General features: G+C 40.5%; 2 protein-coding genes across 5 annotated transcripts; one reads left to right on the forward strand and one right to left on the reverse strand.

Annotated features, from left to right (window-relative positions):
• The first annotated feature begins 26 nt into the window (after window positions 1-26).
• Window positions 27-3,311, forward strand: LOC122417445 (protein mothers against dpp-like). Its single transcript, XM_043430956.1, has 2 exons — window positions 27-1,693; window positions 2,371-3,311. The coding sequence occupies exons 1-2, from the start codon at window positions 462-464 to the stop codon at window positions 2,528-2,530; spliced, it is 1,392 nt and encodes a 463-aa protein (XP_043286891.1). The 5' UTR covers window positions 27-461; the 3' UTR covers window positions 2,531-3,311.
• Window positions 2,752-11,029, reverse strand: LOC122417443 (synaptic vesicle glycoprotein 2C-like). Of its 4 annotated transcripts, XR_006262288.1 has the most exons (11): window positions 10,723-11,029; window positions 7,716-7,778; window positions 6,824-6,985; window positions 6,563-6,725; window positions 6,009-6,130; window positions 5,680-5,918; window positions 5,136-5,392; window positions 4,113-4,396; window positions 3,650-3,937; window positions 3,370-3,470; window positions 2,752-3,076 (listed from the first exon to the last, which is right to left on the reverse strand). XR_006262288.1 is itself a non-coding variant. In XM_043430950.1 (10 exons), the coding sequence occupies exons 1-10, from the start codon at window positions 10,772-10,774 to the stop codon at window positions 3,427-3,429; spliced, it is 1,674 nt and encodes a 557-aa protein (XP_043286885.1). In that variant the 5' UTR covers window positions 10,775-11,028; the 3' UTR covers window positions 2,752-3,426. The 4 variants fall into 4 exon arrangements, 3 of the variants coding, with proteins under 3 accessions (XP_043286885.1, XP_043286886.1, XP_043286888.1); XM_043430950.1 differs by having other exon boundaries at window positions 2,752-3,470; window positions 10,723-11,028; XM_043430951.1 differs by lacking the exon at window positions 10,723-11,029 and adding an exon at window positions 9,361-9,501 and having other exon boundaries at window positions 2,752-3,470.
• Window positions 11,030-12,340: the final 1,311 nt, after the last annotated feature.

Consider the following 12,340-nt stretch of genomic DNA (forward strand, 5'->3'; position numbering starts at 1 on the left):
CGTTTATAAGGGTTCAAGTGGCAGACCGATTAAAAGGGACTAGTGCTTAGTCTCGACAAATCGGTCGCTCGTCACGCTCGTTACTTTCGGATTCGCAAGAGTAATCGTGGCTCCGTAGTCACCGCGTCGACGCCACGCTGTCTCGAGGCGTCGAAGATCGCGTAATCAAAATAAAAGCAATTTTTTCGGGCGCTCGAGTCCTCCTCGGTAATCGCAAGCACACTTCCGTGCTAGCATAATTTCGTGTGATCTGTTGTTGTGAATTTCAAATGACCGAAGAATAACCTGCGAGTATTATTTTTAAAAAAAAACTTTGACTTTTTCAAATACGAGTGAGAACGGAACTCGGGAAATGTTCTAAGTCGCGTTGACTAGGATTGAGGTTAAGTGACGCGAAGCTTGAATAAATATTCGAGTAACTTTCGATTCTCGCTGTGAATATTGAGTCGGAAGAAAATAAAATGGCAGGTGACGAAAGCTATCGAGGTTCGTCGACGTTGTCCTCGTTTAAGAATATATTTTCGTTCACGAATCCATCGGCGAAGAAGTTATTAGGCTGGAAGCAGGGGGACGAGGACGACAAGTGGGCGGAAAGAGCGGTTGATTCGTTGGTAAAAAAGTTGAAGAAGCGTAAAGGTGCGTTGGAAGAATTGGAGAGGGCGCTGAGTTGTCCGACAACGGTGACCAGATGCATCACGATACCGCGGAGTTTGGACGGTAGATTGCAAGTTTCACACCGAAAGGGCTTGCCTCACGTAATTTATTGTCGAGTGTGGCGCTGGCCCGATCTGCAGTCGCAGCACGAGCTCCGCCCGTTGGACGTCTGTCAGCACCCGTTCTCGGCGAAACACGAGGAAGTTTGCATAAATCCTTACCATTACAAACGCGTCGAAACAGCCATTTTACCGCCTGTATTGGTTCCACGGAACATAGAGTTTCCAACTAACGCGGAAATGACGTATTCGCGATTGCAACGAGACCGAGAGACTGGAATGCCTCAAAATATTGCTTATTCCATCGATGGCTTCCCGGAGCCCGCCGAAATCGGCGGAACCATTACGGCCGCGGACTCGATCCAGCAAACGCTCAATTACTACGGACAAACAGCCTACGCCAGTAATATTTTGCCCCTGACTCCACCGCCCGAGGATTCCTCTCAAGTTTCCAACACAAATCAAACCGCTTTCCCAACACAAGATAATTGCGCGACCATGGAAACGGACATGTCGAATTGTCAGCCGATTCAATACGAGGAAACTCCCTGCTGGATCTCCATCGCCTATTACGAACTCAACACCAGAGTCGGAGAGATTTTTCAGAGCAAATCGAACAGCGTTATCGTCGATGGTTTCACCGACCCCAGCAACAATATCGAGCGCTTTTGCCTCGGACGCCTCTCCAACATCAACCGCAACTCCACCATCGAAAACACCCGACGACACATCGGCCACGGCGTTCAATTTTGCTACATCGCCGGAGAAGTATACGTCGAATGCCTCTCCGATTCTTCCATCTTTATTCAATCGAGATTGTGCAATCATGTTCATGGATTTCACGCTAGTACAGTTTGCAAAATTCCCCCAAAATGCTCACTCATGATATTCAGCAATAAGGACTTTTCCGAGTTGCTCTCTAAGCGCGTTTATGAAGGCTTCGAAGCTGTTTACGATCTCACGAAAATGTGCACCCTCAGGTAAGTATCATCTTCTATTTTCTTCATTATTTCGAGGTGTCTGAAATGAAACGTTTTCGTTTATCCGTAGAGCTATTTTTGTTGATTTCATTCAATTATTCAAGCCGAGAACTTAATTTTGGATTCAACGGAACGGCGAATAACCACGTTTTTTGTGAAGAATTTTTTTTTTCCGATTCTTCAAAATTTTATCATCTTCTCAAGTTTTTTTGACACGTTCCCGAAGGAGCCTTCCATTTTGTGAAACTTTTTTACGCAAATAAGGCCCCCACGAGAGAACCGAATTTTTTATGGAGAAAAGATTTCACAAAATCATATTTTCTTTCTCGGTTTTGCGGAAATTGTGATGAGTGACCTCCGAGCTGTAGAGACTCTGATAGAAGAAACTCAAGTTTGAGTAAGAACTGTGACGACAATAATCGGTTTCATGAAAACTTTAAGGCGGAAGTCGATTTTTAGTCTCGATCGAGCAGCTTGCGCTGAACAATTCGAATTTCTTCACGTTCGAAAAATCTAAGCGAGTCTAAATCCGAAAATTTAATAAATGAGGAGTGTAACGTCAACAATAAAAGATGAAAAAAGTGCGATTCGGCAAAACCGGTAGTTTCGTAGTTTTAGAAACAACTTTTGCCAAAAAATCATGTTTAAATAAATTTTTGTGTTTTTTTACCCCTTAGAATGTCGTTTGTGAAAGGATGGGGCGGAGAATACAATCGGCAGGATGTGACGTCAACGCCGTGTTGGATAGAAGCGCATTTGCACGGGCCGTTACGTTGGCTCGACAATGTTTTGGTTGGGATGGGTTCGTCTCACAACAAAATAACTTCAACGTCATGAGAAATGAGAGAAAATAAAAACCATTCGATTCGTGAATTAGCTGACGAGGAAGCGATTTCTCAGAAGGAAATAAAATCGCTTGATTCATTGTCAAGCGAGAGAAAGTTCGTCAATATCGGTACTCTCGTATTAGAGTAAAACTTTTTTTTAATCCGACGATCTGTAACGTAAAAATAAATAGGAAGGTTGAGTCGTTTATCGAAATGAATTATTATCCAACATTTGGATAATACTTTTGTCTATTTACTTCGATTTTGTTCAGTTAAATTCATTCGTCCATCGGATCTCGACAATTTATGACCTCGAACGTGGAATGATGGAAATTAATGATTTTTGTAAAACTTTTTCTTGACCGGAGACTCCTGCAACGATTTTGTGGGTAGGCTTTCGATTCCTTTTCAGTAAAAAGCTTAAATATTGATTTTATCTACGACACTCGTTCGTTTTATTATCACTGAATGTTCCTCGAATGCAAATCCATGATAAAATCGTTTCGATGAGAATCTTGTGCAGTTGAACATCATTATGGCGCACGAGTAAGGTTTTCTGTCGGAGAAAAGATTCGAGTATTTTACAATTGTGGAGCTTACGTTATAAAAAATAAAGTTCAGGAGCCTCGGATCAAAGTTTCCATATAAATAATTCATGAGAGCGAAACGTGCGTTTACATCATTTTGACTGATCCTCGACGCTACTCGGGTCAAAGTATTTTGAACGAAATTTCGTTCCAATCATTTTGTATAATACCAAAAAATAAATCAGGAGTATTTCGCACCCTGTACATTTGTTTTTACGTCCGAAACTTCGAAAAATAAAATTCAAATGCCCCGAAACCGTACAATTCACGATCCGCTTTCGTCCTCTCTTTGGATATGTTACGCGTTTTGTCGTGGCGTTCATCTCTTCGCCGGTGGTAAAAGCAGCGCCAATAGACCTCCGACTGGAAAAGAAAAAAAAAAAAAACATTAAAAATTTCTTCGTGAACGTTAACTTGGGAATCTTTACTGGATTTTCGAGAGTGGGGTCGAGAAAATTTTGAATGTTCACCCAATAAATGGCAGTTTGTAAATTCCGATCGAATGGTTAGGGAAAAAAATGGTAAAAATATGGAAAACTCACGAAGGACGATTCCTCCGACGAGAAAAATAGGAACTTCGCAGCTAATGTCGAGGAGCATACCGAACGCGAGATTGCTCGCGATTGCACCGACTCTCCCGAAGAAGGTCATCATGCAAATCGCCACGGCGCCAATGTGAGTCGGGAAAATGTCGACGACGACCCCTCCGATGACGAAATTAGCCGTTGTTATCGCGAGTGAATATACACAAGCGACGATCAGATTTTGGAAGGAAGATTTAACGAAGTAAATGGCGAAACCCGCCAATCCGGAAACCAGCATCGTCGTCACTGAAATTTTCACAATTAACGCTTCAACGGACGTGTACGAATTCATTTATTTCGGTAAATTATCAATCGTTACTCGAGCACGAAATTTTTCATCATTTCAACGGCATTAATATTCGTAAGCTACCAACAATTTATCGTAAGATTGCGATGTGATTAAATTTTAAGGATGTAGAACCTGGAATCGTGCGTCGTCCAACGCGATCAGCGAGGTAGCCGGAAGCCACGTTGCCCAGAAGGCAAACACCGTTGATGGTCAAAGTGTTGATAAAAACTCGCTGATCGATGCTTATGCGATCGCAATCGAGCGTTTCTGAGATGCTCGAGTTGTCCCAAATATCAGCGTTCTCGTTTAGGCGCGTTACGAGCTCGCAAACGCTCACCGATGCGTTAGGGTGGATTTTGTAATAACTTTCGAACCGGTTGAAAAGTTCCGGGAACCAGAGGCCCAAACCGTAATACCTGTAAAAAAAAATGAGAAAAATGAAACGAGAAACTTGGAGATGCTTCCGATGGCCTCGAACTCGACCTCGTTTATAACGAAAAGCCCAACGTTTCGATCATGAAAACGGACAAAGGTATGATGCTGGTAAACAATCTCATTCATTGAATGAAATTATTTTTTATTTTTTGACGACACCAGTACTCTCAGGGAAGACAACTCGACACCTCGAATGTAAAACGATTTATTTTTTTATGATTTTACGTCGCCGCTTCTAAAATCGGCTCTAAAGCGAGCGTAATTTTCTTTTTTTTCCAGCACAGATTTTATGTTCGAAAGAACCTTACGATCGTTTATAATCTCGATGTAGAATTTATGTAAATAAAAATGTATTTTAAGAATCGAAAGCCAACTATCGTGTCGTACATTATTATGTACAGAAATTTTTCCAAGTCTTTTCTTTCAACCTGTTCAGGGTTCACTTTTTTCGGTCCCTGTTCAAGGTGTATCGTGGGTCGCTGAAGAGCTCAGCCACGTTAGAACACGTAATTTGGAATGAAAAAATTTGATAAAATTCCCGATCATTCTTCAATGCTTCTACGTCAAGGGTGTACGCCATGAAGATTAAAAAAAAAATAATAAATATTTCATTTTTCGTCGGGACTCAGTCTGCCAAAATCATGAAAAAAATGGCTCGGGTCTCCAGCGACCCACGATACCCGGATCGGGTTAATAATTGATTGAAATGTGTGTAAACACCCAAACATGTTCATGAAATAAATGGTCCAACATAGAAGCGCCCATTTGAAATAGGGCGGCGACCCCAGAGCTCGAATTTGCTGATAAACGTTTCTGAGTAATTCCAACAAGAGGCTTGGTTTGTTGCCATTATTTTCGAATCCACCGACGCGATGCCGATCACTGCACGAATCACCGAAACGATTTTTTTTCACGTCGATGTCTTTGCTCTTCTTTTCCTGTCCTTTGCTCTCGTTCAAGGCACACAAATATTTAACCTGCAGACAAAATTGCCATTGTATTTTAACATTTTCACAAAATCTATGAATAGAATTGTGCCTCGAAATGAATCAACTGATTATTGAAATTATCAACATTTGAGCAAAATCCAAAAAAATCTTGTTTTTGGAAGACCGTAAAAACCGATTTCTCTTGACCTTCTAAAAAAAAATTGGAGCAATTTTTTTGGTCGATTGATAAAATGAAAGCTCCACGATCGTCGGAACTGCGCGAATTAATAGCGATTTTTGAATCTCTAAAGGCTAGAATTCTCATCGAAAATTACCGGATATACGCTCTGGTCGCGTTGAGCATTGCTGGCGTAAATATAGCGAAGAATGTCGAGAGCTTCGTTGCTTTTTCCTCGGGAGAGTAAAAATTTCGGGCTCTCAGGGTATTTCATGAGAACGAAAGCGACGACGAGAGTCGGTAGTCCGATAACGGCGAAATACAAGCGCCAAGAATTGTAAAGGAAACCTTCGTACTGCCATTTTATCCTCAAAGGTATTATCATCCAAGCGAGTCCTAGAAAAAACGATCAAACTCAATCTTCGCGAAGGGAGATGCCAAGAATTTCGTTGCACCGAAGTGATGGAACTCAATCGTTCGTCAGACCTGGCAGGATGAGCCACGAAAGCGTCCAAAAAAATCCAACGTAACAAATGCTTTTGACTCGGTGCTTTGCCGCGTGAAATTCTCCCAGGTAAGTGTAAACCAACGATCCTGGCGCACCGATCCTGATTGGAGGGGAGAAACGACGGAAATTAATGTTGAATAAAACAAAAATAAACATTTTTACGCCTTTTATAATAATTCATTGAAATCGTAATTTTTTATCGTTTGAAAAATATTCCTTTTTACACCGTACAAATGTGGTGGCACCGAAGAAGTGGTTGCAGTCGGTGAAAGTTCGACAACGAAAAATTTACGAAGCGATAAAAATTGGGTAAAGTGAAAACACTTTCTCCACGACAAAAATTGGGGTCCTTTTCGAGCCTCGTTTCCAGGGTCTGCACTCGACAAACTTGTGGAATTTTTGACCAAAATTTGTCGAACAAACCTTCCCAAAAATAATAGCAAGCGAGAAACTTGACAAAATTGATGGGCATTTAAAAAAATGAACGAATCCGAGGGCCACAAAAAAATGGGCGTTCTCCGAGTAGACTCACGTGAATCCACTGATAGCTCGGAAGATGAGAAGAGCTTGGAAATTCTGCGCACAGCTCGCAAAGAGCGTGAGCAGTCCATCGACGAGCAAAGTGCCAACGAGAATATTTTTGCGTCCATAAGCGTCGGCGATAACGCCCCAAAATACCGAGCTAATTACACCGCCTGTTAATCATTCTTAACAATTATTAAATTTTAACACCGTTTAAGGAAGAAATAGAAAGATAAAAAAATCCGACCGAATTTCAAGGGGAGAAACTTACCCACGAGAAAAGCCACGTTCAACAGTCCTTTTTCCTCCGATGACAGCCTCAAGTCGCACTCGGCGGACGGTAGAATGTAAGCGTTTACGCCATTTTGACAACCAACGCACAAAAACATCATGCCACAGAGAAAAACAAAGCCGTAATGGAACCTCCCATAACCTGCGAGGCAATAGTTATCGTTATTTTCACATTTTTCAATATCCCTCCTTAAAATCGACGTTTGAGCGATGGCTTTTTCATGATTTATCAAAAAATGCTGCAAATTAAAATCTATGAGGTGTTGTATTTTTCATTTTGGCTTTTTTTTTTTTCTATACAAGGAAATAATGTATTTTCTCTATCGTCTTTTACGAACTTTAATTTATCTCTTTGTTTAAATCCATAAAAAAAAAACTGAATGACGAGCCATCAGAAAAAACTCATTGCAACTTTCAATATTCATCGTTTTTCTATTTACATTGAAATTAAATAATTCTGACAAATTTGCTGGAAAGTAGAGAGGAGGTACGTACTTATACGCAATATTTTACAAAATTTTCAAAAATTGAAGCGGTTGGACGATTTTTTGAGAAACTCATATTTTCGTAAAGTTCAAAAAATCATAAAATTTAAACGGCTCAACCGATATTCCCCAAATTCAATACCAACCTTCCTATTATGATAGTCTATTTATAAAAAAAAAAAAAAAATTTGAGCACATCGACATTGAAAGCTGGAAAAAAAAATGTGTTTCATCGTCACGAAGATTCCTCGATGAGGAAGCAAAATAAGAATATCACTCTCGAATGGATAGTAATTCAAACAAATTTTCAACATTTTTTCCAGTTTCGAGTTCTGAATCGGTGAGAAAATAAAAACAAATTTTTTGTTTTCGATCGCAGCGACTTGCCGCAAAGTTTGATGGCTGTTTCAAAGTCCGTTGGATTTTCCACTTCCTTCGCTCCGTTGATATCTGCAAAAGAATTTCGTCCTTCAAAAAAATCATCGAAACGTTCGAAATGCTTCGAATTTATTTTTACATGCAAAATATTTTCAATCGATTACGAATGAAACATTAAAATGTTGGAGGTCAAGGTAAGAGAATGACTCGAGATCCCTGAATCACGAAATTTCCAAAGATTCCATTGATAAATGATGTCACTATAATGAACGAGTCCATCGTCGAAAGTTATGTAATCTTCAAATAAAGCGTAATTCGAGCGAAAAGACTTCACGATAGTGCCAGACCGGGAGCGCGCACAGATGTTTTTGTTTTGCACGGCAAATGCATCGATTGTGCGCCCATATTTGCTCGAGTACGTTAAAACAAACGAAGAGGCTCTCGCACTCGCGTCGTCGCGTCCTCAAACGTTCGCAGCGGAAGGGCAAACGGAGGAGAGGAAAACAATCGAAGAATATTGGAAAAATTCGAGAATTGGCCGACCTGGAATGCTAAAGTAAAATCGAAAAGTTTATCGATTTTTATTTTTCGTTGAATTTTTCGCCAAAAATCACTTCGATCACGATTATTCGGAGGCTTCACTTTTGTCTTCGAACCGAAAACACTTGCGCGAAACTCTGATGCCGAGTGAAGAAAGTAAAGAAATGGTTCAGCGACGAAGCAGGCCGGAGATAAAGCCGAGTTCCAATAACCACAATAATAACGATGACGAATGATGGGAACGAAGAAATCAATGATTTTTTCATTTCGATATTGTTCGCATTGTCTTTTTCTAATAGGGACGTTAATATTTTTGATCCATGCGTTTTGAAACAGCCTGTGCTAATTGCATCGAGTCGCTTTTAATTGACAAGTGGCGGTGTCACAAGTTGAACAATATGATGCGGAATTATCAGAAAACGGTAGCTGATCTCAACGTGCAGAAATTCCAATTTTGCGCTCCCGATATTGACACTGAAAGCTTTTTACGGCCTGAATCGTTCGACGCTTTTTAATCTGGCAATTACGAATTTTGCTGTTTTGTTAATAAAAATACCGGGTTGTTCGATCCCGGAATGTATAATCGAGCGATTAAATTCCCTGTTGAAATGTCTATTCATGTTTAAAAGTTTTATTTCCCCTTCGAAGCATAGATAAAATATTTTCGGTTTGTTTTTGGGGCTACCTTAACGTTGAGTCGCGCGGGCGAGCTTGCGAAATCGCGATCGTCGATGGACGATAAAGTGAGAAATTTCGTAATTGTGAGAAAGTGCAAATTCGACAGATTTTTCGTCAATTTTTCGAGCGATGACGAGGAGCCAAGAAAATGGCTCGTACCCTGGTATTTTCATATTTGCATTCTTGAAAAACTTTAAACGAATAAAAAACGTAATTCAATTCTCGTTCGAATGCGATTTCAAGTTCGCGATAGTTCGATGACAGTCGATCATTTTCGTAATTTACAATGCGTCAATAAATGTAGTACATAATTTAAGAGCTTGTTAAGCGTCCACTAATACAACTCGTAATGAGGCCTTAACGAAGTTGTAATATTTTTTCCACCTTCAAACACCTACGCCCTCTAACATGCTTATGCTTTTATTACGTATATTACCGAACTAATTTCCCACGTCGATTTTTCCGGTTCGGAGTGCTCTAGAACGGCTAATAGATAATAGAGCCGAAGAGTCAATTCCCTCTGTCCGTGAAACTCGCGCGAATATGTTTCGACTCGCACACTGTACACGCCGCTCGCGAGAGAAACGACGAATAAACATCGAGACGTCGTCCGAAAATAATGGACAAAAAATTCAACGAGTTCAATCGAAAAAACGCGATAATTGAGCTCTCGTTCGGACGCCCGTGCGCAAAGTTTTTTTTTCTGCGCGTCAAACTCGCTCACGAGATACGAGATACCAGAGTACGTTACGAACAACAAATCGGTCTCTGAGAATCTTCCATTTTTTTGTCCATTCTACCGAAGAAAAATCGTCTAAAAAAAGTACGATATTTTATGATTTCAATAAATACCTAATTACAGCAGGATGATGGAGAAAAGATAAACGCGCGATTAATTCTTCTTATCATAATTCGTTTATGTAATTTCCAATTATTTCCCGCAGTCTCGTAAAACTTTTTCGCGACCTTGTCGTGTGGCGACGGTTTATAACTCACGAGAGAAGCACTCCACATTTGACATGTCTATATATATATAAATATATAAACGTGAGCTCGGTGGAACTAGACTATGGCAGAACACGTTACGAATCATTGTCTCAGCGCGAGCCATTTCGACGAGATTAATTGTCATCCACAATATTTTACGGTTTGAGTGTCGATAACGATTTTTCTTAGTGAATTCAACAACTTCGACGTTCACAGTATAAATCCGCAAAGATTCGAGGTTTCTTACGTATGTTTACAGATTCACTTAAACGGGAGATCGCACTACGCTTTTACTGTTTTCCGTCTTTGTTCGTGCGTAAATATTTTGTTTACTATCCATCCGCCTCACGAGTCAAATGAAAACACTGATAAAATTCATCTGGATGAAATTTTCCACCCTTCCGGGATTACATCGAAAAACCTTGAGAATATTCCATTCGAAGTGCACGTTTTGGATTTGCATTTGTGAATGCATCGTTCGAATAACAGTTTTTTGGTTTCACGACTGCTCGTTCGATTTAGAATTAACGAATTTTTATTCAAATTGGCTACGTTGGGTCTGCCACTTTGCTATGTTCACGCCGCACTTTGCCCGGAGGCACGGAGGGGCCAAAAAATCGTGACAGTTCCTTCTCCCGTCTCACTCGGAAAAGGAACAAAAGGGGAACGGGATGCGAAAAGGTTTCAAAAGTTGTTTTTGTATTGAAAAAAAAAAATATAAAATTACCGAGCACTGTTTTATTAATTGGGATTGATCACAAAGAGTGTGTTTGGTTGAAAGTTTGTGTGCAACGAAAAACATTCGGCTTACCCTGAACAGTGAATATCGACGAAGCGACCGAGTTTTCTTTGCTGCTGACCATAATGTCCGCGAACCCTGAATTCTCAGGGAAACTGTTGTCTCGTCGGCTTTTTACAGCCTTTTCGGCGAATTGTGGTGTTCCTGATAGCTTATTCGTGAACAGTGTGGCGTTGATTTTCGTCGAAGAGTCAATGGGGCACGAGCTGACAGGTAAGTCGGACGCTTCCGTCTGCGGGCAAAAGAGTCGAAGAGTCTCTCGAGGTTGGGGATCGTATGTTTCGTGAGACTCTTGCGAGAGAGCCTAAACGCGTGTATACCGGAATATCGGTTTGGGGGGCGCGCGAGTTATTATTATGTCATGCGCTCTGCTCACGAGTCCGCGGGCTAAAATTGCCGATTCCAACCTCATTTCGTGTGCCACGCGATCGCCATCTTTTTCTCTCCGTCCTCCCTCTCCCGCCTCTCGTACACTCGTTCTTTTTGTTTCTCCAACGGTCATTACTTTTACGCTCCCGCTGATAAATTCGGCTGCGATCATGACACGGATAACTTTTCCTTTTTGTTTACGAGGCCTCCGTCTCAACAAAGAAAATACTTGGAGGATGGGTCAGTGGCATTATCAAGTTAGTCGTACGTGTATTTTTTACTGGTGAAATCTTATTTTGCAAAGTTTCGTGACTAATTTCCAAACATCACAATCGCGCAACGATCTGGAATAACCTCCATTCGCCGATCAGAATATTCCGCCAGTCAACTTTTCGTAAGTCAAATTTGATATCCCATTGTATATCTGCTTCGAATAAACTTTCGAACGAAAAAAAACGTTTCATCGGTTTTCAGCTAGTGTCCCGACTGAGTTTCAATTTTTCATAAAAACACTATTTTTCAATGCTGCAATGTGATATCGAGTAACACAATGGATGAAAAGAATTTTGTCGATGTTTTTTCGAACAAGTGTAACAGTAGAATCGTTCTTGCAGAAATAACAATAACGTTGGCCGATCGATCGGTTTGTTGTGTCGAAATAACGAATAAAGTCGATTACTTACCCGAGCTTGATCGTTGCAGCGATCAGAAATTTGAGTACATCGATTGTAGTTATTATTAATATGAGCGCCATTAGACCGCAGTAGAGGCGTTTTAGTGCTCGTAACCGACGAACAATTTGTACTTTTTATTTCAACGTAGGGTCTTCGGTAAAACCATTTTCGAAAAAATCCCATCGCACTCGAGTCGATATTTTAAAATGTTTCTTCGAAAAAAATGATTCGATCGACCTGCTATTGATGACGGACCGAAAGAACAATGAGGGGGATATCGGACGACGCGATGATACGCTGCAGGAGCCTTGGGGAGACTTGACAGCCAATTTTACATGTGTACTTAATCCGTTTATAATAGCACGAGATATTTAATCGTCTAAATTTAAATCGTCTTATTCATACTTGACGTGGAAATACCTGAGAAGTTACGTATTCGGGTTTTTCATTAAAAAAGAAGTGTCGGTCACATTGTTATTTCCGATTTTTCGAAAAAATTTTCCAACTCGAATTTTTCGAGGCTTCCAATGTCGAGACTGCCCAATTATTTGTTTTTTCGAACCACATAAAGTTGAGGATATTTTGAG

The sequence above is a fragment of the Venturia canescens genome, chromosome 10, assembly GCF_019457755.1.
Source record: "Venturia canescens isolate UGA chromosome 10, ASM1945775v1, whole genome shotgun sequence".
NCBI classification, from domain to species: Eukaryota; Metazoa; Arthropoda; class Insecta; order Hymenoptera; family Ichneumonidae; genus Venturia; species Venturia canescens.

Excerpts from the sequence above, each read along its gene's own strand:
- LOC122417445 (XM_043430956.1), top strand. The coding sequence starts at position 462 with ATGGCAGGTGACGAAAGCTATCGAGGTTCGTCGACGTTGTCCTCGTTT. Across the intron at positions 1,694-2,370 it reads ACGAAAATGTGCACCCTCAG|AATGTCGTTTGTGAAAGGAT; the intron begins GTAAGTATCATC and ends TTTACCCCTTAG.
- LOC122417443 (XM_043430950.1), bottom strand. The coding sequence starts at position 10,774 with ATGGTCAGCAGCAAAGAAAACTCGGTCGCTTCGTCGATATTCACTGTT. Across the intron at positions 4,397-5,135 it reads TATTTCATGAACATGTTTGG|GTATTACGGTTTGGGCCTCT; the intron begins GTGTTTACACAC and ends TTTTTTTTACAG. Across the intron at positions 3,471-3,649 it reads CGTCGGAGGAATCGTCCTTC|TCGGAGGTCTATTGGCGCTG; the intron begins GTGAGTTTTCCA and ends TTTCTTTTCCAG.